This window comes from Bufo bufo, chromosome 2, assembly GCF_905171765.1.
Source record: "Bufo bufo chromosome 2, aBufBuf1.1, whole genome shotgun sequence".
Classification (NCBI taxonomy): domain Eukaryota; kingdom Metazoa; phylum Chordata; class Amphibia; order Anura; family Bufonidae; genus Bufo; species Bufo bufo.
Window position 1 is genome coordinate 274,055,357 of NC_053390.1, and position 26,912 is coordinate 274,082,268.

General features: G+C 42.8%; 1 protein-coding gene across 1 annotated transcript in view; it reads left to right on the forward strand.

Annotated features, from left to right (window-relative positions):
* Nucleotides 1-204: 204 nt before the first annotated feature.
* LOC120988825 (clustered mitochondria protein homolog) overlaps nucleotides 205-26,912 on the forward strand; it is a 51,232-nt gene continuing 24,524 nt past the window's right edge. Inside the window, exons 1-11 of the mRNA XM_040416553.1 lie at nucleotides 205-316; nucleotides 9,199-9,323; nucleotides 12,154-12,325; nucleotides 12,494-12,637; nucleotides 12,733-12,887; nucleotides 17,499-17,653; nucleotides 19,110-19,235; nucleotides 20,109-20,256; nucleotides 21,301-21,393; nucleotides 24,377-25,071; nucleotides 26,081-26,169. Of these exons, the coding sequence (XP_040272487.1) occupies nucleotides 238-316; nucleotides 9,199-9,323; nucleotides 12,154-12,325; nucleotides 12,494-12,637; nucleotides 12,733-12,887; nucleotides 17,499-17,653; nucleotides 19,110-19,235; nucleotides 20,109-20,256; nucleotides 21,301-21,393; nucleotides 24,377-25,071; nucleotides 26,081-26,169 (1,981 nt within the window). The 5' untranslated portion in view covers nucleotides 205-237. The remainder of the gene's footprint in view (nucleotides 317-9,198; nucleotides 9,324-12,153; nucleotides 12,326-12,493; nucleotides 12,638-12,732; nucleotides 12,888-17,498; nucleotides 17,654-19,109; nucleotides 19,236-20,108; nucleotides 20,257-21,300; nucleotides 21,394-24,376; nucleotides 25,072-26,080; nucleotides 26,170-26,912) is intronic.

Here is a 26,912-nt window from a genome sequence, read left to right on the forward strand (position 1 = left end):
CGGGCGTCCTTGCCGGCCATGAAGTCACCTCTACACTCAGCGGTGGCCTTCGCCAGTCAATGGGATAGTAAAACTTCCACTGACCACAAGCTGCGCCCTGATTGGCTCGTCTCAGAACCCACCGTCCGTAAAAGGACAGCATGACCATATATGGGGGGCGTTGCCTCCTCCGGTGTGACCTCTGTGTGTGAATCACGGCAGTGACCGCACTGAGCTCTACTGATCGCAGCTGGAAGCATGGTGAGCGGCACGGAGAGCCACCCCGCCGGGATCCCCCTACCCCCCCCACGGGAAGCCATGGAGAGCCTGCACCAAGGTGAGACTGCAGACATTGGCTGGCTGCACCATAGGAGCTGACACTCATTCCTGCATTCCCAGTGCTATATATTCTACATGATGACAGTAATCCATGAGGGCTCTGCTCCTAGATCCAGTACTGTGTGATGGACTTGTCCCAAATCCATAAGCGAGATGGATCTGAGGGGTAGTCCTGAAAGGTAGGTACTGTACACACAGTGCTAGACTGTTGTGGTCCCTCAGCACGTGGATGTGTGTTCAAACTTGCAAGGTCACCTTTCCCATGCTGGGTGAAGATGAGGTGACCACCTCTAGGGGTGCTGGGTCACAACATGACTACTGGAGCGCTCCTGCAGGTGGACCATTGCTAGTCAAGTCCTGGTAAACAGAAGAGCCTGGGAGCATTTCCCTTATAATATTCACTTTTTACTAATTGATGGAGTTTGTAGTATTTCCAACATTGACATTACATCTGGGTCATGTAATGCGTTCGAAAAGTCTTCAGACTGTATTCAAACTTTATTAAGTCGTAGCCTTGTGCTAAAATAAGGAGTTTTTTATTTTTTTATTTTTTGCATTTTTCTTTCCTGTCTTTCTGGAGCCGTAACTTTTTTTATTTTTCCTTTCACATATCCATATGAGAGCTTGTTTTTTGCTGGACAAGTTGTACTTTCTAATGCCACGATTTAATACAATGTAGTGGGAATGAGCGAATCGACTTCGGATGAAAGATCTGAAGTCGATTCGCATAAAACTTTGTTTCAATTCTGTACGGAGTGAGCGCATCCGTACAGTATTAGAATGTATTGGCTCCGATGAGCCGAAGTTATTACTCGTGAGAATTCACGTAATAACTTCATTAATTGATTTCTACTGTAAAAAAAAACATTTCCCGAACTCGGGTTCGGTTCCAAGTGGTACCTTTGAAATGTTTTTTTTACAGTAGAAATTAATTTCTGAAGTTATTACCCGAAGTCTCACAAGACTTTGCAAAGTAATAACTTTGGCTCATGGGAGCCAATACATTCTAATACTGTACGGAGCGCTCGCTTCGTACAGTATTGAAACAAAGTTTTATGCAAATCGACTTCGGATGTTTCATCCGAAGTCCATTCGTTCATCCCTAATTAAAAATTTTAATTTTTTTTTCATATTTTAATTTACTTTTTTAGGTTTTTGTCTAGGAGGCTACAATGTCCACTACTTATTTATTTTATTTTTTTACAGAATCTTACTATACTCCCATAGAGAGTATAGTAATACATAGTTTTCTGATCTCCTGTGTTGGCCTGCCACCTACTGGCCAACATAGGAACTGCATCTCTAATAGGTTGGGTCTCTTCTGAGAGACCCAGCCTATTAAAATGAATGACCGGCATCCGCGATCGCTGCATAGGGATGCCGGTCTTAACCCGGAAGCACGCAGGTTTTTCACCCTTTAGATGCCGTGATCACACTTGAGATGTTTTATTGGGTTCAAGTCATGGCTCTGGCTGGGCCTCTCAAATACATTCACAGAGTTGTCCCTCCTGTGTTTTCTTGGTTGTGTGCTTAGAGTCATTGTATCTTTCATAGGTAAACCTTCTGCCCAGTCTGAGGTCCAGAACGCTCTGGATCATGTTTTCATTAAAAATATCTCTGTACTTTGCTCCATATGGCTTCTCCTCAACTCTGACCAGTCTCCCACAGCATGATGCTTCCACTACCATGCTTCTCTGTAAGGATTGTATTGGGCACTGTTTGGTTTCCTTCAAAAGTGACACTTGGAATTGAGGCTAAAAAGTTCAGTCTTGGTTTCATCAGACCAGAGAATCTTGTTTCTTTTTTTGCATCCCGTATGGCTGCAAAAAAATCTGAAATCACTCCTTGTGCATTCCGTTTCCGTATGTCCGCATGGCCATTCCTCAAAAAATATGTCCTATTCTTGCCTGTTTTGTGGACAAGGATAGGCATTGTTACAGAGGATTCGCAAAAAAAAAAACAGATGCAATACAGATGTCACATGGACGGCATCCATATTTTTTGCGGATCAGTGTTTAGCGCATGAGCCCTGAGAGTCCTTTAGGTGCTTGTTTGCAAACTTTCATGTGTCTTTTACTGAGGAGACACTTCTTTTGTCCACTCTGCCATAAGGCCCAGAATGCTCCAGTGATGGTTGACCTTCTGGAAGTTTCTCCTTTCTGCACACAGGATCTTTGGAGCTCAGCCAGAGTGACCATTGGGTTCTTGGTCACCTCTGATACTAAGGCCTCATGCACACGACCGTTGTGTGCATCCGCGTCCGTTCCGTCATTTTTCACAGTTTAGCGGAGGTCCCATTCATTTCTATGGAGCTGTGAAAAAAAACTGATAGTCCTCCGTTTTTTCTCCGCGTCTGTGATCCGTGATTCCAGTCCGTCAAAAAAATATAACCTGTCCTATTCTTGTCAGTGGAAAACGAGTCAATGGGTCCGTCAAAAAAAACGGATGCACAACTGGTATGTCATCTGCGTCAGTTTTTTTTCTACAAGACCTTGGTGCAATAAAATTACACTTTTCATTAACCTTCCTTTTTTCCCCCCTGTCAGACAAAAAAAAAGGAAGACACAAGGAAACACAACTGAAGCAAAATCGGACACGGACCACTGAAGCCAAATCACTGACAGTGAAAAAACACTGTCGTGTGGATGAGGCCTTAGGCCCTTCTCCTCCAATTACTTAGTTTGGTGGGGTGGCCATCTCTAGGAGTAGTCCTGGTTATTCCAAACTTCTATTTAAGAATTATGGAGGACATTGTGCTCTTGGGAGCTTTAAGTGCAACATAAATAATTTTTTTCCAGAACTGTGCCTTCACACCATCCTGTCACAGAGCTCTACAGGCAGTTCTTTCCTCCTCGTGGCTTGGTGATTTCTCCGATATGCATTTTTAGCTGTGAGACCACAGCTTCGTCTTCCCAAGTCATGTCCAATCCACTGAATTTACCACAGGTGGCTTCCAATCGAGGTGTAAAAACATGTCAAAGATGATCAAGAGAAATGGAAAGCCCTCAGAGCTAAATTTCTAGTGTTTAGCAAAGGATCTGAATACATGCAAAACCTTATTTTTTCCTTTTTTAAATATAATTGAAAACCTTTCTAAATTTCTGTTTTCACCTTCTTATCAAGGGTTACTGAGTGCAGATTGATCGGCGGAAACTTTTATATTTTTTTAGCCTGCAACATAACAAAATGTGAGAAAAGTGAAGGGGTCTAAAGACCTTCCGAGTGCACTGTATATATAGTAGCATCACTTGTGTATTACACCTAGGGGGGAATTTTATCATAAGGGGAATTTTTTTAAGTCTGTTTTTCCAGAGTCTGTGTTGCTGTCATTTGTGTCAAGTTGATCAAATGTTGCATAATGTTTGATAAATTTGGTGCCTCTTTAAAGGGATTTTCTCATCTCAACTTTTGTGGCATATGACTAGGGTATGACACAGATGTCAGATAGATGCGGGTCCCAGGGTTGCCAACCAGAATTTTTTCCTTGTTCTGGACAACCTATCCCAAAATCACGGACAGACAATATTTTTTACGGACAAATTGGAAAACCATAATGAATGATAAAGATTATAAGTAATCCATGTCTATAGCTCAATATACTGATAGGAACTCGTTACCAGCCTTTATGTGAGCTGTATAATGATGATAATTACCACCAAAATAATCTAGTCAAGTACCACCAGCCTCAAAAAATCACACAAATTTCTGGACGGTTGGCAACCCTGGTGAGTCCCAACTCTGGGACCTCCTCCTGTCTCCAGAATGGGGCCCCTCAAGTGCAGAGAGAGCAGCTGTGCATGTGGAGCCACACTGCATTCACCATTATGGGAGTTCTGAAAACAGCCGAGCGCTGGGTTGGCTATTTCCGGCAGTCCCATAGAGGTGAATGGAGAGGTGGCCGTGCATGTGCAGCTTGCTCTCCATTTATTGTTATGTGACTTCCGAAAATATCTTGCCGCGCTCGCTCAACTATTTTCCGAAGTCTCATAGCAGTGAATAGAGAGAGGTTGCCACTCATGTGCGTTGCGCTCTCCTTTCTGCAGATAGAAGCGGGTCCCTGAGGTGGGACCTGCATCTAATTCCTCGGAACCATCATGGCTCTTACATGGTGCCAGTGCCTTCACAAGCGGCAGAATTGGTTGCAGACTAACAATTCTATTCAGTGTGACTAGCAGAAATCCATGTGCTTGCCGCCAAAACAAACCAAGTCAAATGAGAGGACTGGCGCATGTGAAGCCGTCCTCTTTTATCAAATGTTCTGGATTATCTGAAAGTCCTAGAAAGATATATAACTAGAGAAGTTCCAGGAAGACAGTGCTAAGTAAGATCCTACCAATACAGTGTAAGGACCTTTTATAGGAATTATAAAAGCAAACTCGGAGCAGAGTATATCCTGGTTTACTTGTGGCTGCCATTTATAGATGGCGTCAAAGGCCAAAGTCCATATTTTTTTATAATTTTTTTTTCAATTTACACCTTCTTGATTGTAGTTTTACAACACCATATAAAACCATGTATAATGTCTATACAGATACGTGTTTCTCTCTACCGCCATAGAGCTTCCTGCTTAATGTGCATCTGGGCTTTCTAAAAAGTTATTTCCACATGTCTAGATTTTATAATACTTTTTACTAGTTAAGCCAGCTATTATAGGATAAGGCCCCATGCGCACAATCGGATCAGTTTTGCAGTCCGCAAATCGTGGATGTGGTTTGTGTTTCATCTGCATTGTTTGCGGACCCATTCACTTCAATGAGTCTGCATTTTGTGGACAAGCATAGGACATGTCCTATCTTTTTGAGGAGAAAACCTACAGATACAGAAAGCACACAGGTCTGCAGCCATATGTCCATTCCGCAAAAAGACAGATTTTATCCTCTTTATCCTCAAAATGCGAACCATGAACCCATTGAAAACAATGGGTCCGCAAATAAAAGGCGAAGGGCACACTGACTGCATCCGTATTTTGTAAACCTGCAACTTGGATGCGGTTGTGTACATGGGGCCTGATACAAAGAAGCTAGATTGGAGATAATTCCTACCCAGAAATCTCCTGTTTAGGTGCCCTATATAAAATTGGCAGTTGCAATTATCACCGTTGTACCACATGGAGGGCTGATACCTACTTGATGTGGGGCGGTCATATACAAATGTAGGCCTTATTGGTATGGTGTATTCAGTATGATGGCAATGTTTCCTTATAGTGTCCTCATTATAGGTCATCAGTATTTGGGGGTCCAATACCCGGGGCCCCCGCCAATCAGCTGTTTGTAAGGCCAGTGATGTCACCGTGTGTCGGTCAGATGGCCTAGGAGCAAGTCAGTCCTTTTCAAGTGAACAGCAGTGATGGGAGCCGGTCTGAAATCATATGCGGTCACCGGGAGCAGGCAGTTCCGAGAACAAACGCCGGGGGCCTTCATCGGGCTGTTCTCGGAACTTCCTGCTCCCGGTGACCGCATTTGATTTCAGACCGGCTCCCGTCACAGGTAAGGGTTTACCTGTGCATCGCCGGACGGGTGAGTCAAGATGGCAGCCCGCATGTGTTCGCTGGAGAACACTGCAAACTGATCATCACTGGTATACCAAGTACGTCCACTATCCAATGATTGGCGCTGTGCTTGGTAAGCTGACTGGAGGGTCGCAGCCTCCTCAAATAGCTGATCCTGAAGATAGTTCGTCAATATCATAATCTCAAAAAACCTCTTGAACACTAAGGTTGAATTGAAATGTGGTGTAAACATATATCATAAAATCTACGTGTGGATTTTTGTGCATTGATTTTTGAAGATTTTGAAATAAGATTGAGGTCAATGAATATAGTCTGTATGTAGACAACATGTAGAGGAGGCAAAAAAATCACATGCAGATAATGACTCCACATTTGAGTCGCGCATTTTTTCCCTTAAGATAAAATGGGGGAACGTTCACAGTGATCTCACCCTAGATATAGCTTTTTCCAAGGTAAGTATGCTCAGATATGTGACAGCTCACTATATATAAAAGAATGTTCTGCATCTGCAGAATGCTTTTCTGGAGGGTCTTCATAAGAGCTATGGCATCCGCGTACATCGCAAATATTTACCCCCAGGGGCTAAAATTTAAGAATGTAGCAATCATTTTCTGTTAGCGTTGATCTTGGAGTATTATCTCTGAGGAAGTCATGTTTGGCTGAAACCATGAGTCACGTTGAGAGGAGATCTCCAGTTACATGGTCAACATTTGTTTCTGTTACCAATTTAAACTGAGTTTGGATCTGGTTGGTTTCTGTGGCTAACGCCTCCACTCTATTTCACTTACATAGCGCTGACCTATTCCACAGCGCTGTACAAATCACTCACCGTCCCTGGTAGGGCTCACATTCTAAATTCCCTAAACGCACAAAAACTCCATGCAGATGTTGTCCTTGGTCAGATTTGAACCCAGGGCTACAGCGCTGCAAGGAGCCGGGGCTAACCACTGAGCCGCTTCTGCAAGATGCCGATGCTAACCACTGAGCCACCATGCTTCAATCTTTATATATGTTTCTTGCCTAAGAGGAGCTTCCAAATAGTAGAAACTATTAGTAGAGGCATTTGCAGTCCTTGCTCTCAGGGACCATGTAGGATGTTATGTGGTTGTCCTTAGCACAAGTTTCAGGTTTCGTACTAATCCTAGTAGATAAAGAAGACAAAGTGTTGTAAGGACAGGAATAAAATATTCAAGATTAACAGAAATAGAGAAATAGGCGAGGGAACAGGATATGTGTATGCCGGTATGTAGCGGGGTGGCAGAACAGTGTTGTCCACAGTCTCCATAACGGCTGAGTATGGCTGATACTTCTCTCTAGTTAAGGGCTCATGTACTCAAACGTATTTTTTGTCTGTTCCATTTTTATTTTATTTTTTTGCAGCCCGCATGTGGAACCACAAATTTCAATGGAGCCGCAAAAAAATGAAATGACTGTGTGCATTCCATATCCGTATGTCCGCATATAGAATATGTCCTATTCTTGTCGGTTTTGCAGACAAGGACAGGAATTGTTACAATGGATCCGCAAAAAATACGGATGTAACATGGACGTAATGCAGGTTGTGAAATCTGTGGCAAATCTGCAGCATAATCCTCTCCATTCTCCTGTATGGAGCCGCCGGTAGATTTTGTCATGGATTCATTGAGAATTTTTCTGCTGCTTTTTTCGATCTATGCACATGCCCTCTGTAGGGAGTTTGACTTCTTGGGCCTGAAAGTATAATTGTCATTTCAGTTTATTTTTAATATAGTTCTCCGGATCCAGCATTGCCGGATACTGCCGCCTGCCCGCTGGAGATTCGGCCGCTACCTGGCAAATATGTCGGAAATCGGCTAGGCAAAAACCGTTGCACGCAGTGTTTTTTGTCTGGCCTGTTCCCGGCATTTTCTGACGGAACAGCCAGGTAGTTGTGAAACCAGCCTTAACCATTTTTGTAAGGGTACTTTCACACTGGCGGCAAGGAACTCCGGTGGGTGAACAGACTGTCGGATCCGTGCTGCCGCTAGTGCACGCGTGCCCTCGGACTACCGCTCCGGCCCATTGACTATAATAGGGGCGGGCCGGAGTTCCGGCGGCAGCGCGGCAGACATGCCGAGATGTATTTTTATTACTGCAACCTACACAAAAGACTATTAGCCTCCATTCAGAATAAATACCAAAATCTTTATTAGATACACAATTAATACAGTACATATAAAAACATATGGAAACAATTAGCAGCAAGTAGGACCCCCCAGATGAGAATCCCAAGGGGGCCACAGAGCCGGCCAGCCACAACAAATGGAAAGAGTTAACAATCAAACAATACCTGGCCGGCTCTTAGGCCCCCTTGGGATTCTCTTATGGGGGCTCCTACTTACTGCTAATTGTTTCCATATGTTTTAATATGTATTAATTGTGTATCTAATAAAGATTTTGGTATTTATTCTGAATGGAGGCTAATAGTCTTTTGTGTAGGTTGTAGTTTAAGGCTACTTTCACACTAGCAGCACGGACCTCCGGCAGGCTGTTCCGTCAGGTGAACAGCCTGTCGGATCCGTCCTGCCGCTAGTGACAGTGTGCCCCCAGACTTCCACTCCGTCCCCATTATGAGGGCGGGGGCCGAGTTCCGGCAGAGGCACGGCGAGAGGCTGCCGAAATAAAACTACGACATGTCCGGCATTTATTCCGGTAGCCTCTCGCCGTGCGCTGCCGTGCCTCGCCGTAACTCTGCCCCCATTATAGTCAATGGGGATGGAGCGGCAGTCTGGGGGCACACGGTCACTAGCGGCAGGACGGATCTGGCAGGCTGTTCACCCGACGGAACAGCCTGCCAGAGGTCCGGGCCGCTAGTGTGAAAGTAGCCTAAACTGACAGTAGTCCCTCCAGTAATAACTATATAGGCACCCGAGTTTATTATTTGGTATTACAATGTATTTTTATTAGGCAAAGATGTTTCTTCTTAGAAAGCTGTTCCTGAGCATTGCTAAGGTGAATCTATTTAATCTGTCTTCAGCATTTTACTGACCGCTGAAGATGCTTGTGTGTAACATGCAGAGGCTTCCAGTCTGTCTCTTGTCACTACCCCGGTCACTGACTGTTATGTATATGTGCCCTATCATTACCCATCACCCTGCCTATCTGACTTCTACATAAAGGTGTCTTTAGCGCTCAGAAGAACTGAAGACTCCTTAGAAACGCTCAGTTAGCGCTTTGCTAAGAAGACCCTTTACACTGTTTTCTAGTACAAAGAAACGTCTTTCCCTAATAAAGTATATTACAAATATCTGTTACACTTTAAATGAGGAAAGGGGTCTTGTTTGCAGCACAGAGGTGGCAGCGCAATTTTTACTGTGTACAGTTTATTAATAATGAAATAATTATAATTCCAGATATTTCCAGAGTGACAGAAGGAAAAGCTAACAAGAATATAACTCCAGTAGGAGACACACCGAGTTCTCAGGATCTGTTTAATGTGACTGTTAACCTACCTGGAGGAGACAGTATTGAAATACAGGTGAGTGTTCACACATAAAATGTATGTGACCAGAGATATTTGTGGGGGTCCGGCCGGGTAATATACTGTGTACAGTACATACCACACCTGACTTTGTTTTTTATATTTTACTAATTTACTCAATTAAGTTTCTTCTAAACCAGGGATCCAGCACTCCAGCTGTTCTGAAACTACAACTCCCAGAATCCTTGTTTTACTTCTGTGGGAGTTACAAGGACAGTCGAGTAAGTGTGCATGCTGGGAGTTGTAGTTTCACAGCAGCTGGAGTGCCAACGGTTGCTGATCCCTGTTTTAAACTTTAGCTTATGATAATTCCATTACCTGTCATTGTATAAAATGGACGTTTAGGGGGACAGTTATCAAAAACCGCCGTTTTACACTGGTCTTTGATAACCCCTGCGCCTCGCCATAAATTAGGCTCATCCCCCAGCAGTTTGTGCTCCAGAATGAAATATATGGCAGCCCGGAGCTGCTGTAAATTTCTGTCTTCATTTGAACCAGATATATGTATTGGGCCTGCTAGCCTCTCCCTTTTTTGGAAATTGGCAAGGGCAGCGAAAAAAAACCTCCATCTGCAACAAATTTTGTCACAAGAGGAGTTTAAAGGATGCGAAGGAAAACTGCCACAGGGAGATGATAAATCTGCTCCGATGTACCTGGTAATGTTAGGAGGATTACATGAAGAGGCGAGCTCCGAGATGCAGAAGTAACAGACACAAGGTCATCGCTGCACATTAGTCATACAAATAATTGCATTTACATTGACCTTTACTTTGCTGCTGGATCCAAGGTTGTTGTTTTTTCCAGTTTCCTTGAACTCCATGGAGCAGATGTACCATTGATGCCTAAAATGTAGACAGTGTAGACTGTGGTCACAGTAGCTATGATGAAGATGGTGCACGGCTGGACACTCTTGTGTCACCTTACTTGCTTAAAAAAAACAGTGCCTTGAAAAAGTATTCATACCAATTGAACTTTTCCATATTTTTTCACATTACACCCACAAACTTAGGCTACATGCACACGACAGTTGTTTTTTGCGGTCCGCAAATAGCGGAACTGTGTTCCTGTTTTTTTTACATCCATTCCGTTTGTCTGCAAATTTTGTAGGTTGTGTTTCCGTGTGTCTTCATATTTTTTTTTTTTTTTTTTTGCAGTCCGCAAAAAAAACTGAAGGCTGTAATTCTTGAAATTTTTTATATATACAGGTTTCCCAGCAACCATCCGCAAAAAAAAAACGGATGCGGGTGACATACGGATGGCTTCCGTTGGTCATTCGCATTTTTTTTGCGGACCCATTGACTTCAATGGGTCCGCAAAACGTTTATTGCAGACAAGAATAGGACATGCAATACTTTTTTTGAGGACGGGAAACACTGACAGTGGACGCGGAAAATAAATGGTTGACTACACCGCAATTTTAACGGCTCCATAGAAATGCATGGGTAACCATCCGATCAGCCCAAAAAAACGGAACGGATACAGAGAAAAACAACTGTCGTGTGCATGTAGCCTAAAATGTATTTTATTGAGATTTTATGTGATAGACCAACACAAATTAGTAAGTATTTGTGAAGTGAAAAAGAAAGTAAAAATCTGGAAAGTATGGTGTGCATTTGTATTCTGCCCCCCTGAGTCATTACTTTGTAGGACCACCTTTCGCTGCAATTACAGCTGACAGTCTTTTGGGGTATGTCTCTACCGGCTTTGCACATCTAGAGGCTGAAATGTTTGCCTGTTCTTCTTTGTAAAATAGCTCAAGCTCAGTCAGATTGGATGGACAGTGTCTGTGAACAGCAATTTTCAAGTCTTGTCACAGATTCTCAATGGGATTTAGGTTTGGACTTTGACTGGGCCATTCTAACACATGAATATGCTTTGATCTAAAACATTCCATTGTAGCTCTGGCTGTATGTTTAGGTTCGTTCCAGTCTCAAGTCTTTTGCAGCCTCTAACAGGTTTTCCTCCAGGATTGCCCTGTATTTAGCGCCATCCATCTTCCCATCATCTCTGACCAGCTTCCCTTGTACTGCTGAAGAAAAGCATCCCCCCAGCAAGATGCTGCCACCACCATGTTTCACAGTGGGGATGATGGGTCCAGGGCGATGTGCAGTGTTAGTTTTCCGCCACATATGGCGTTTTGTATTTAGGCCAAAAAGGTCAATTTGGTCTCATCTGACCAGAGCACCTTCTTCCACATGTTTTCTGTGTCCCCTACATGGCATGTGGCAAAATGCAAATGTGACTTCTTATGGCTTGCTTTCAAAAATGGATTCTTGCCACTCTTCCATAAAGGCCAGATTTGTGAAGTACACAACTAATCGTTGCCCTGTGGACAGATTCTCCCACCTGAGCTGTGGATCTCTGCAACTTCTCCAGAGTGACCATGGGCCTCTTGGCTGCTTCTCCAATTAGTGCTCTCCTTGCCCGGACTGTCAGTTTAGGTGGATGGCCATATCCTGGTGGGTTTGCAGTTGTGCCATACTCCTTCCAATTTTGGATAATGGATTGAACAATTCTCCATGAGATGTTTAGAGCTTGGGATAATTTTTTACAACTTAACCCTGCTTTACACTTCTCCACAGCTTTATCCCTGACCTGTCTGGTGTGTTCCTTGGTTTTCATGATGTTGTTTGATTACTAATGTTATCTAACAAACCTCTGAGGCCTTCACAGAACAGTTGTAGTTATACTGAGAATAATGTGCACACATCGGTCTTAATAAAGGACCATAGCTGGCTGAGGATCTATCTAGCTATCTACCTTCCTGAGTATGAAGAACCTTATCTATCCTTAGCATGGAATTTTATGCTGTATGTTGTGTGGACAGGTATCATCCAAAGAACTGGTTCAGGAGATCATTCAGGTATTGATGGAACATGAAGATTCTTGCCATAGAACATGCTTTTCACTGCAGTTTGATGGGAATGTTCTGGACAGCTTTTCCGAGCTGAAGTCTGTTGAGGGACTGAAAGAAGGTTCTGTTTTAAAAGTTGTGGAGGGTAAGTACATCTTATGTATATACATAGATAGACAAGATAAGTTGTTTATTCAGATAACTAAAAAGCCTGTAATTAATACAAAATATTAATAGTATTATTATCAGCTATAACGTGGCCCCTGGGGAACCTATTACATGAACTATAATACCACAAATTCCATTTTTTAAGAACCTTATACCATCAGAGAAGCGCGAATTCACATACGTCATTTCAGAGACTTGCTGAAAAGCCTGGATGTCACAGATGCCTACAATGGAGTAGACTGCAGCTCATTGTCCTTTCTCAGCAGCATTTCAGAAGGCGACATTGGAGGTATCAAGGATTTTTCAATGTGTATGTTACTCTACATGTTAAGGTTTTCATATTTTGCCCTGGATTTATCTATTTTCAAAATGATTCCACACTAGATTCTTCCAGTAATGAAAACAATGGAAAGAGGAAGAAACGTTCATCTGCAGAACACGGGCTGGATGCAATAGACTGTTCTCCTCCAGAATATATTCTTCCAGGAAGTACGGAGCGGCCATTACAACCACTTCAACCTATCAGCATTGACAACAAGGTACGGTGACTTACTTCCTAATGATCTGGTACTTTCGATCGTTAGTACAGTTTGGAGCGTATTGCCTGAGACTTGTGCCTTGTAACACCAAAGGGAGAGCGTGAATCTGGTTATATACTCCATACCTTATGTACACTACTGCATTTGGCTCTGTTCATCTTACTATTGGTCATAATTATGCCAGATTATAAATTAAAGGGGTTTTCTTACTACACATTCATGGCATATCAGCAGGATATGGTATTCATTTTCTCATTTTTTGCAGTCCCCACTGCAGTAACTGCCAAAATTGCAAAAACAAGAGTGCCCGATCACCCGTTGCTTGGTGGCCTTTAATGTTCAGTTACTGGACATCAAAGGGGTTTTCCAGTTATGCGAGAAAAAATAAATAAAACCAGCATTCAACCTTACTGCATTAGATAAGTCAGATGATGAAGTCCTGAGTGCATTTTGACTCCTCCAGCGTAATTGCAATTTGTGACCTGCCTCCTGTGTTTACAACCCAGCGCAAGACTCGCATTGAATGTATGTAGCATCAAGTCTCTGACACTTCTTCCCACCCCATCTGGAAAATCACCGATCCAAGTGGGCAGGCAGCCTCTTTAGTATTCACTTCAGTAAATACTAATGAAGCTGTGTTGGTTATGGGTTGGGGGAGGGGCCCTCTTCCAGCACATAGACTTTAACTAAAGAAATTATTTAGGGCTCTTTCACACCTGCGTTCTTTTCTTCCGGCATAGAGTTCCGTCGTCGGGGCTCTATGCCGGAAGAATCCTGATCAGTTTTATCCTAATGCATTCTGAATGGAGTGAAATCCGTTCAGGATGCATCAGGATGTCTTCAGTTCCGGAACGGAACGTTTTTTGGCCGGAGAAAATACCGCAGCATGCTGCGCTTTTTGCTCCGGCCAAAAATCCTGAAGACTTGCCACAAGGCCGGATCCGGAATTAATGCCCATTGAAAGGCATTGATCCGGATCCGGCCTTAAGCTAAACGTTGTTTCGGCGCATTGCCGGACCCGACATTTAGCTTTTTCAGAGTGGTTACCATGGCTGCCGGGACGCTAAAGTCCTGGCAGCCATGGTAAAGTGTAGTGGGGAGCAGTATACTTACCGTCCGTGCGGCTCCCCGGGCGCTCCAGAGTGACGTCAGGGCGCCCCAAGCGCATGGATCATGTGATCACATGGATCACGTCATCCATGCGCATGGGGCGCTCTGACGTCATTCTGGAGCGCCCCGGGAGCCGCACGGACTGTAAGTATACCGCTCCCCCGCTCCCCGCTCCTACTATGGCAACCAGGACTTTAATAGCGTCCTGGGTGCCATAGTAACACTGAACGCATTTTGAAGACGGCTCCGTCTTCAAATGCTTTCAGTACACTTGCGTTTTTCCGGATCTGGCGTGTAATTCCGGCAAGTGGAGTACACGCCGGATCCGGACAACGCAAGTGTGAAAGAGGCCTTAACAGGTCTTCATCAGGATTTGAATCCCAGACCTTCAGTATGGCAGCAGAAACATATAGAGAGGGAGCTCATAGTACCAAAAATATATAAATTTTATTAGAGCATGATAAAAAATGACAAAAGATAAATAAAGCTAGTACATAAAATGCCGTAAAACATGATGATGAGAGCGGAGAACAGAAAAGAGCGCCACCCTGGGAGGAAAAACACACGGACAAAAAAATGGAAAGGTATGGTATATAGTGGTATATAACATGGGAAAAGAAAGTGCTGGGTACAGTGCCCAACCCATGTAATGAATGAATAAATGATAGAACCATAAAGTGCCAGGTAAAGCAGGGTCAACACATGCACCCCCAATGGCGTAAAATTGCAAACACATATAAGATGGAGGTATGTGGCATAAAAAGACCAAGTATGAGTGAACAACAGGATCATATAGCCAGAGGGGGGCAGCAGGAGACCAAAGCTCACCTAAACAAACCGTGTGCAAAGAGACCCAGGGTGGCGCTACCCCAACGCACGTTTCGGCGTGCCTTCGTCAGGGGGTAGCGCCATCACTGTGAATCAGGTATAAATAGGTTCTCTTAGCCAATGGAAATAAATGCTTACTCGTCCCCAGGTGCGTATGTTGGAGAGGCGCGCGAAAGTCCAGGCAACCTGCATCCAGCCGCTGCACGGCCGGCGTCCCGCTGGCACGCCCACACCATGTGACAAGTCACATGATCGGGCGGCTCCGGCGTGAGGACGCACAGGCGTGAGGCGCCGGAGGCGGCACTCAGATGACGCGCGCACGCATCACAGAAGGGGAGGAGAGTCAGGAAACCAGCGGATAGCCATAGAGGAATAATCATTCATAAAAAAGAAAGAAAACAGGCTACCTCTCAGATCGGAAAAAGTATCCATACCATATTAATGTATCTATGCAGCATGTCTAACTTTATGACAATATATATATAAATGGACAATTCAAAAAATAATAATATACATAAAATAAAATAACAGATACAATGAAATGCATTTATATAGATGTATACATATTGTACATAAAAATACATGCAGCGACATAGTTGAAAAAGTATCAAACATGATCATAATAGAGTGTAATTTAAAAAGTGAGGGGCAATAATCATGATATAAATAAATAAATAAATGAGGACATACTAGAAAATGTGAGGGAAAGGGAAGATTATACATATAGTATAAATGTATGTAGGGAATGGTGCATGTATTTTTATGTACAATATGTATACATCTATATAAATGCATTTCATTGTATGTTATTCTATTTTATGACTATATTATTATTTTTTGAATTGTCCATTTATATATATATTGTCATAAAGTTAGACATGCCGCATAGATACATTAATATGGTATGGTTACTTTTTCCGATCTGAGAGGTAGCCTGTTTTCTTTCTTTTTTATGAATGATTATTCCTCTATGGCTATCCGCTGGTTTCCTGACTCTCCTCCCCTTCTGTGATGCGTGCGCGCGTCATCCGGGTGCCGCCTCCGTGGAGCGGCCGTGGAGCGGCTGGATGCAGGTTGCCTGGACTTTCGCGCGCCTCTCCAACATACGCACCTGGGGACGAGTAAGCATTTATTTTCATTGGCTAAGAGAACCTATTTATACCTGATTCACAGTGATGGCGCTACCCCCTGACGAAGGCACGCCGAAACGCGCGTTGGGGTAGCGCCACCCTGGGTCTCTTTGCACACGGTTTGTTTAGGTGAGCTTTGGTCTCCTGCTGCCCCCCTCTGGCTATATGATCCTGTTGTTCACCCATACTTGGTCTTTTTATGCAACATACCTCCATCTTATATGTGTTTGCAATTTTACGCCATTGGGGGTGCATGTGTTGACCCTGCTTTACCTGGCACTTTATGGTTCTATCATTTATTCATTCATTACATGGGTTGGGCACTGTACCCAGCACTTTCTTTTCCCATGTTATATACCACTATAAACCTTTCCGTTTTTTCGTCCGTGTGTTTTTCCTCCCAGGGTGGCGCTCTTTTCTGTTCTCCGCTCTCATCATCATGTTTTACGGCATTTTATGTACTAGCTTTATTTATCTTTTGTCATTTTTTATCATGCTGTAATAAAAGTTATATATTTTTGGTACTATGAGCTCCCTCTCTATATGTTTCTGCTGTTTCACTCGGGAGCTTTTACCGAGTTATACTTACGGTGTATCCCCTGTGGTTGTATTGGGTGGGCACTGTTCCTTACCCATCCCGGGGATACCCTGGGTCATTTTGTTTGTTTATCCCTTCAGTATGGCAGGCAGAAGAGTTTCCGTTACACTACAGACCTGCTCTTTTGGAAGGACTGAATTGTCTGTGCTTAAAAGGCTATTTTCTTCACAGGCATAACACTAAATAAGTAGTATATTACTGAAATGAAGGGGAAAAAATTGCACCATTTACTTATAATCATAAATAATATGTTGACTATGTTGTATAGCTTATTATGATTACAGGGATACCAAATAATGTTTTGTGATATTTTATACTAAGTATGTTTTTTTTTTTTTTTTTGTAACAATAACTTAGCAAAATTTAAACTTTTACCATAAAATAAAAAAGCTGGAAAGTAAAAAAATGTTATTTTGTGCCACAACAGTGACATTTGAACCTCAGACCTTCTGTAGTACAGTAAACACTTGCCTTACCCATTCCTCCACAGAAAAGCTGTGCTGTAAAGATTGGATTTTTTTCTGCCTAAACTGTTACAATTTTTTTAATTAAATATCACAAAACAGTATTAGGTATCCCTGTAATGATGATATTCCGTACAGTATATATAGTGATTGGTTTGTCTGTATGGAGCCTGAAATTTCTGATGGCAGCCCTGTATTCAAGCCTGCTTGAAGCACCCCACCCTAAGACACCAAATCATTGCTGACACGATGGAGTGCAGGAAAACGGGGCCTTACAGATAAACAATCACTATTAGTAACTGATAACGTGTGTAGTTTACTGTCAATTGATGCTGAAAATCGCAAAACTGTGATAACCCTTTAATCTGTATGTAAATTACAGAAACCATGATCTCAATCAAAATGCTATAAATGTCTCTTATTGGGACACGCTCCTTCAATTTGCTAAGCCTCTTCTCATTTGTTCATATCTTTACTGCAGCCTCCGCAATGTATGAAATCACTGATTATGAGTGGATGGAATCCCCCTCCAGGCAATCGGAAAATGCATGGAGATCTCTTGTACTTAAGTGTAGTAACTATGGAAGACCACCAAATAAATATCACTTCTTCCAACAGGGGGTTCTACATCAACCAGTAAGTAATGTGAGGAAGGTTTCAGTGGTCAATAATTGTCTAATAATTGTAAGTGTCTAATCTCCAGTCTTGGCTATCATCACATGCCAAGACTGTGGATCAGATGAGGAAGAAGACTTGAGGCGGTGGGGTGGGTTTTGGCTTCTATACACTGCGTGCAGAATTATTAGGCAAATGAGTATTTTGACCACATCATCCTCTTTATGCATGTTGTCTTACTCCAAGCTGTATAGGCTCGAAAGTCTACTACCAATTAAGCATATTAGGTGATGTGCATCTCTGTAATGAGAAGGGGTGTGGTCTAATGACATCAACACCCTATATCAGGTGTGCATAATTAATAGGCAACTTCCTTTCCTTTGGCAAAATGGGTCAAAAGAAGGACTTGACAGGCTCAGAAAAGTCAAAAATAGTGAGATATCTTGCAGAGGGATGCAGCACTCTTAAAATTGCAAAGCTTCTGAAGCGTGATCATCGAACAATCAAGCGTTTCATTCAAAATAGTCAACAGGGTCGCAAGAAGCGTGTGGAAAAACCAAGGCGCAAAATAACTGCCCATGAACTGAGAAAAGTCAAGCGTGCAGCTGCCAAGATGCCACTTGCCACCAGTTTGGCCATATTTCAGAGCTGCAACATCACTGGAGTGCCCAAAAGCACAAGGTGTGCAATACTCAGAGACATGGCCAAGGTAAGAAAGGCTGAAAGACGACCACCACTGAACAAGACACACAAGCTGAAACGTCAAGACTGGGCCAAGAAATATCTCAAGACTGATTTTTCTAAGGTTTTATGGACTGATGAAATGAGAGTGAGTCTTGATGGGCCAGATGGATGGGCCCGTGGCTGGATTGGTAAAGGGCAGAGAGATCCAGTCCGACTCAAAGATGAGCTTGTGGGGCCTTTTCGGGTTGAGGATGGAGTCAAGCTCAACTCCCAGTACACCTCTCTGAACAGTGTCTGGGAGGCTGTGGTTGCTGCTGCACGCAATGTTGATGGTGAACAGATCAAAACACTGACAGAATCCATGGATGGCAGGCTTTTGAGTGTCCTTGCAAAGAAAGGTGGCTATATTGGTCACTGATTTGTTTTTGTTTTGTTTTTGAATGTCAGAAATGTATATTTGTGAATGTTGAGATGTTATATTGGTTTCACTGGTAAAAATAAATAATTGAAATGGGTATATATTTGTTTTTTGTTAAGTTGCCTAATAATTATGCACAGTAATAGTCACCTGCACACACAGATATCCCCCTAAAATAGCTAAAACTAAAAACAAACTAAAAACTACTTCCAAAAATATTCAGCTTTGATATTAATGAGTTTTTTGGGTTCATTGAGAACATGGTTGTTGTTCAATAATAAAATTAATCCTCAAAAATACAACTTGCCTAATAATTCTGCACTCCCTGTATGTCTCTGAAATGTTTCTTTGACACAAATTTGCATTTCTTTTAAGATCAACAGCAGAGGTATTTAATCCAAAACCAGCTTCACCGAGCCACCTGAGCCACAGTATTGTGGAGCTCCTGAACCAGGTCAGCCCAGCCTTTAAGAAGAACTTTTCCAACCTACAAAAGAAGAGGTAAAGTACAACAAAGATGTCATAATGACATAAATGTACATATACTCATATGAAATAATATAGTAGTGCACTAATACCAAACCCACATCACTTTCAAAATCACTGTTCGTAGGTCATTCACCTGTGCCAACACATATTCCTAAATTGTATTATCAAAGCAGAAGCACCAGTATACAGTGTAATAAATACATACCAGATAGAGGGTGTATGGTAGATTGGGGTACATGAAGTGAAAGGTAATGTTCACTTTTGAAACCATTTACAGTATATATTAATTTCTTTTATATGCAATACAGAGCTGTTCCTGTTTAACATCATGTATTATAGACCAGTGCCGTATTTACAATTATGCTGGTTGTCGTGCAAAACCGTATACATGCTTGTTGTCAGACACATCCAACTGAAGAGGTATTTCTATTGGTGACTTCCTGATCTTAAGTGCTCCTTAAATTTGAAGCTCTCCACAGCGCTGAACTGGCCGATATCTGCCACCATTCCCTGTGTACCTCTCCACTGGTGCTCGATGTCCTGCTAGTGATGTAAGACGAACCTCCCCCATAAACTGAACCTCCCACTCCTCTTCCTAAGACTTTACTTGTGTTGCCCCAGTTCCCTGGAATGTGCCACCTTGGCCAGTTGGGTTTTCCTTATAGATTGTATGTTCTTGGAAGCAGAGCCCTCGTTCCTCTCGTTGATTGTTTGTAATGTCTGATTTTGGTTGTTCATGCACCCTCTGATTGTACAGTGCTGGGAAATATGTTGGCACCATATAAATAATGATTAGTGTTGCAGAGTACTGTGTCTTTAGTGTCCTTTCCTGCCTTTGTATTTGCAGGACACCAATATAATATTTAGTATTTTCCCACCATCTAGGGTTCATCGTCACCCTCTGGACAGAATTGCAACTCCTTATCAAATTTACAGCTGGATTGCTCCAAGCAGCAATCATATCATAGACTGTGTGCGAGCAGAGGATGCATACAATTCACGTCTGGGATATGAGGAGCACATTCCTGGCCAGGTACAACCATAAATTCATCAACAGTCTGGCATGTCAGCACATATACATTTGTGACTCTGTTTACTGCACTGATCTTGTTTTGGTCAAAAAACATAACGTCATGAGAGCGCTAGTTTCCTCAATAGGAATTTCCTCAATTTCCTTTATTTAAAATTAGAGGTACCCAGTGGTGTAACAACAGGGGTCACAACTGTGACCAAGCCCACAAGCCAAGGGGCTCACAGGTCCTCCTCACCATACACAAACTGATTGTACTTCTTTGATCTCCCATGATGTCTGGTAGCCTGGGTATTGTCGATCTTTTGATGCACTGAGATGCTTGAGTGGAGGAGACAGGTGAAGGGTGATGGCCTAGCATGGCCCACTGGATTTTCTGATACTTATGGCAGAAACCAATGTAACTTATAGTTCAAGTCTGTTCCAGCTCCTAGCTGGCCCAGACTTGACTTTCTGGCGCTCTGAGATGCGACTAATTTACTAGGTGGCACCTCTCTTTTAATAAATTGGGCGCATCTTACTCCAGCGCAGGGGGATCAAGACTGGCTTTTGGGAACGGCAGTCTTGATAAATGTCCCACAATCTATGTGAAAACGTTCTCCCTCTACTCTGTCAAACAACCATGATGTTGTTGTGATCGTTATTGGGAAGCTGAGAACTCCAATCAGAGAAGATGTACATGCATTGTATATACAGTACAACTGGTATCTGACCATTATTTGGTGACTGCATTATAGCGGTATACCACCATACATAGAGCTGGGTCACTGTATCTAAGCCTGCCATGTTAGAAAATATGTCTTTTTGGTGGAATGCCCCTGAGCTTTTAAGACCCTAGCACTGAATCTGGCTGCATCAATGGGTCACCGAGCGATGCTTCTAAAAGATAGGATGCAGCTATCGAGTCTGAGGAGAAGTTGCATGGGGGCCCTGAACCTTCACTTACCCTCCAGAAGGTATCGTTATAATTGCTGTCTAAAATTTTCTGTATGATAACTGATGTAATCTGAGCTAAAATAACTGTTAATAATAATCTTTGTCTGAAAGACAAGGGACTGGAATGAAGAGCTGCAGACAACTAGAGAACTCCCTCAGGAGCTCCCGACAGATCTGGTTCTGCGACGAAGAGCAAACTTTAAGGTAATAAGAATGAGGGTATATATTGCCTTACTGGTGGTCTTAGTGCTACAGACAGCCAGTCTCGTGATGTCATTATCATACATACAGTAGAACCATTCAGTCGCAGTTCTTGTTAAAAGTTCTGGTTATAAAAATATTCAGCTTTCCTTATGAGGTCAGTGGACTGAATGAACAAGAAAAGCGACAACCACTGAGTCAGAAATATTCTCCGAACTGCATACATTTCCCTTCCCCCACTCTACTTTTTTTTAAGGTCATACAAAGTCATCTGCGTGACATTGTGCATAAAAATGACAACAGAGTACAATAATAAAAAAAAATAAGGTGTCCACAGACCCTGGACCCCTCAAGGACACATTGCTTCCTCTATGCGTTCTATAACTTTATGAGGACTTGTTTTTTAAGTTGTTGACAGACCATTTTGGGGTACCGATAATGCATTGTAAAACTTTATTGACTGCAGCATCTGAGGGGGTTAAACATCCAGGATCATAGTTATCTACAATCCCAGCTGTTGCATCAGAGTGTCAGCTATAATATACAGCTGACATCTTCTGTGGTTGGTGCGAGCACAGCACCTCTGCTCGCACATACCTGCGTGGCACAAGTATGCTGCTTTTACATACTGCTAGCCCCATACATACTGTAATATGGTGGCTGGTAAAGTACTGGAGGGGGTGTGTATCTCACCCAGAATGCTCAGATGAGTCAGGTAAAAGAATCCAGGAAAGCTGGGTGGTTTCACCAAAGTGTAGTTTGCTGATGCACTTAAGGCCCCTTTCACACGGGCGAGTATTCCGCGAGGATGCGATGCGTGAGTTGAACGCATTGCACCCGCACTGAATACCGACCCATTCACTTCTATGGGGCTGTTCACATGAGCGGTGATTTTCACGCATTACTTGTGCGTTGCATGAAAATCGCAGCATGCTCTATATTCTGCGTTTTTCACGCAACGCAGGCCCCATAGAAGTGAATGGGGTTGCGTGAAAATCGCAAGCATCCGCCAGCGAGTGCGGATGCGGTGCGATTTTCACGCACGGTTGCTAGGAGACGATCGGGATGGAAACCCGATCATTATTATTTTCCCTTATAACATGGTTATAAGGGAAAATAATAGCATTCTGAATACAGAATGCATAGTAAAATAGGGCTGGAGGGGTTAAAAAAAAATTATAATAATTTAACTCACCTTAATCCACTTGATCGCGGAGGCCGGCATCTCCTTCTGTCTCCTTTGCTGAACAGGACCTGTGGTGAGCATTCATTACAGGAAAATGACCTGTGGTGACGTCACTCCGGTCATCACATGATCCATCACCATGGTAAAAGATCATGTGATGACCGGAGTGACTTCATCAAAGGTCCTGTTCCTGTAATTAATGCTCACCACAGGTCCTATTCAACAAAGGAGACAGAAGGAGATGCCGGGCTACGCGATCAAGTGGACTAAGGTGAGTTAAATTTTTTACAATTTTTTTTTAACCCCTCCAGCGCTGTTTTACTATGCATTCTGTATTCAGAATGCTATTATTTTCCCTTATAACCATGTTATAAGGGAAAATAATAATGATCGGGTCTCCATCCCGATCATCTCCTAGCAGCCGTGCGTGAAAATCGCACCGCATCCGCACTTGCTTGCGGATGCTTGCGATTTTCACGCAACCCCATTCACTTCTATGGGGCCTGCGTTTCGTGAAAAACGCAGAATATAGAGCATGCTGCAATTTTCAAGCAACGCACAATGCGTGAAAATCACCGCTCATGTGAACAGCCCCATAGAAATGAATGGGTCGGTATTCAGTGCGGGTGCAATGCGTTCACCTCACGCATCGCATCCGCGCGGAATACTCGCCCGTGTGAAAGGGGCCTAAGTGTTTTATGGCCCTGGATTTTTATGGTAGGTTGGTAGAGGGACCTTTCATTCCCTCCTTCACTCCAGTAAACCACTTTTCCCTCGACTGAGGCAAATGTAGGTTTGGCTGCTGGGCTCATTACTGTGAGTATAAATACAGGGTTGAAATGCTCTGTCAGAGTTAGCGCCCGGCAGCTGACCTGCTGACTGAGGAGAGCCTGATCATGTGTTTACCAAGTACATAGCTAAGAACTTTATGTTGACCTTGGAGTCATACAAGTGAACATATAACTTGGATGCCATTATCTTGTGTTGGACAAAAAAATAAACAGTGTTAGACTTTTTTAAACTGCTGAATCCTGTGAAATCTGTCATTACGAACCCCAAGAATACATGTATGATGCATTGCACAAAGGGTTTAACGAGGCTATTGAGAATTTTTTTTAAAAAGTCACCTTTTTTCCAGAAACAGCGCCAATCTTGTCCATTAGCTAAGGCTACTTTCACACTAGCGGCACGGACCTCCGGCAGGCTGTTCCGTCGGGTGAACAGCCTGCCGGATCTGTCCTGCCGCTAGTGACCGTGTGCCCCCGGACTGCCGCTCCGTCCCCATTGACTATAATGGTGGCGGTGCAGAGTAGGCACGGCAGCGCACGGCGAGAGGCTGCCGGAATAAATGTCGGACATGTCGTAGTTTTATTCTGGCAGCCTCTCGCCGTGTGCTGCCATAGTCAATGGGGACGGAGCGGCAGTCCGGGGGCACGTTCACCCGACGGAACAGCCTGCCGGAGGTCCGTGCCACTAGTGTGAAAGAAGCCTATGTCTAGTATTGCATGTATCTCCATTCTTTTGAGAATGAGCTGCAGTTCTAGACAAGGCCCATGGACAAGAGTGGAGCTGCTTCTTGGAAAACCTCTTCCTAATCATGGAACTTATTGATCATATACACACCAAAATGCATCCCAGTGCAAGGCTTGGTTAGGAAATCATTGCTGGATCTCCATAATATGTTTTAAGACCAGCAGAGATTAAAATGCAAACGTTCTTGCAAATAGCACGTTATAACATAAAGGTACATTTTTACAATTGACTCTTTTTTTTTTTTTTTTATTATATTATTCCTCATAGATAAATTCTGATTTTGTTGGGGCATCCACCCGAGGAGCCATGGCAGTAATTGATGGAAACGTTATGGCAATTAACCCTGGAGAGGAAACCAAAATGCAAATGTTTATTTGGAACAATATCTTTTTTAGCTTTGGCTTTGATGTAAGAGACCACTACAAGGACCTTGGTGGAGATCATGCAGCCCATGTGGCTGCCACCCATGACTTGAAGGGAGTACAGGCCTACAGTGATTTGGACATTGACGAACTTTATGTCTTAGGCACTGTGGTTCTCGACTACAGAGGATACAGAATAACTGCTCAGTCGATCATACCTGGAATATTGGACCGTAAGGAAGACCAAAGTGTTGTTTATGGTTCTATTGACTTTGGTAAAAGTGTATCATCAAACAGGAAATATCTAGATTTACTCCAGAAAACCTGTAAACCACTTTGGATCAAGAGGCACAGTGTGCTAAATGAGAAGGATGAAGAAGTGCTTCTGTGTTCTTCTGTGGAGTGTAAAGGCATTGTGGGTAATGATGGACGACACTACATTTTGGACCTCCTTAGAACGTTCCCTCCTGATGTGAACTTCTTACCATTGAAGGAAGAGGACAAACCAAAAGACTGCCAAAACCTTGGATTTCCTAAGCCTTATTGCCACCGACTGTGCAGTTTGAGGCCAGAGCTCATAGAAAGCTTTGTTCAACGCAAGTAAGCTAACTGGTCAGCTCAGATTTATGAACAATTAGAAAAACATTTTATGAGAAGCAAACAGTGACAGCCCTCTCTTTACAAAGAGCTATAGGGAGAGACCTATGAAGCCAAATTGAAGGAGGGAGAAGCCGGTAGTGAGCTGTCAGTGGACTCTTCTCCCCATTCCCAACTCTCCATAAAACTATGTTTTCTGAGTAGGGTCTTTGCAGTTGCCCACCCCTTAGCATTAGTCAGTTTTTCTTTGCCAGGAAAGGGGGGCTGCTGGGGCATGTGACCTTGATGGTAGATTGAGGGGAATGCCAACATGCCACGCTCCTGTGTTCAAGGTATTTAGATACACGGCTAAGGCAATGATCAAAATCTTTGCTCTGGGTGAAGGAAAGCCTAACTGTGACTCTGCTAACACCTGAAATGTTTAATGAAGAAAAAATGTTTGACCCTGCTGCCAGATGTATGAAGTAAAGTCATGGTCATTCATATATTCATCTTTTAAAATGACTTATTCTTGTAATTTAAAGGCTATGTACACCTTTGTGGGCAATTTTTGTTTCTGATTTTACTTATTTTGGGCTAAAAATCTGTTTTTCAATTGATCTTTGTTAAAAAAATATTGAGCTGTTCTGTCATAAAAGGTTAACTAGCTGTGTGAATGGTCATCTAATAACCCTTATCTCTAAATTACTTAAAGGTCATAAACGCCTTTTTAAGCCACATTCTTATCAGTAAGCTAAGACTTGAGCTATATTGAGTGTTTATTAGGTCAGAGATAAAGAGCCCATCAGGTGAGCTGCCTGACAGAACAGAGTGAAAATTCAGATCCTGCTACTAGCTAAACTAAAGGCTGCACAAATTATTAATAAAGACCAGTTGAAATTTTTTTTTAGCTCAAAATTACGGTACTACAATTCAATAATAAAAAAAATTGGCCCCAAAGATGTTCATAGCCTTTAACACTTAAGTTCATATGAAGCTTTCTAATACTGTATATCTGTACTTCATTTGATAGATATGCCCAGTTTATGAAGGTCATAGTGGACAAGTCACAAAATGGAGAGTTATTACAGCCGGACAACAGCGGAGATATTTCCCAGAAAGGTAAGCCTAAAATGTAGTAATTCTACAGTATATTCGCCCACACTTTACACTTTAAATCCCCATTGAATATTTAGTAACCTTGCTTTGATGTTTTTTCCAAAATACATAATTTCTATTCCTCACTGGCATCCAGAACTACTTTATAATTCTGCCAGTTGCGTTTGGCTTTGTTCTAACCATTTAGTTCTAACTCTGTAACCAGCAGAATTTTGAAATGGGACTGGAAGATAAGCCATGATGTAAGTCTCATAACAGTATTAATATGATGTGTCCTTCCTCACTTTTCTTCTTGACTTGACATATCTCTAGATTAGTCTTGTGAAACGCCCAGCTTTGAAAGAAAAAACTTTTACATTACTGACAATGCCCGACAGAGTAAAGCTTATTTTTTTCAAAGCTCTTCATCTCATACAACTCATCTCAGGTAACTGTATCTTAAGTCAAGAGTAAAGGTAATTGTAATTCTCAACAGCTTTAATGTTGGAGATTTCTGACACCTGCATTAGATGTTTGGTTGGTCCCACTGAAACTGAGTAGTGGACTGAAACCTTTGTGACCATTTGGAGAGGTTTCTCTTCAGTAAACCCTTCCCCATGCCTCTTGATCGGTGGTTCCAGCATTGCAAGTGTAAAAGAGAATGAGGTCCGGCACTTATGGGCGGGCTTTAGCGCTGCCCTAGCCTGTAAATCGGCTAGGGCAATGCTAAAGCCCGCCCATCAGAGCAGGTGATGTCACTGGCAACA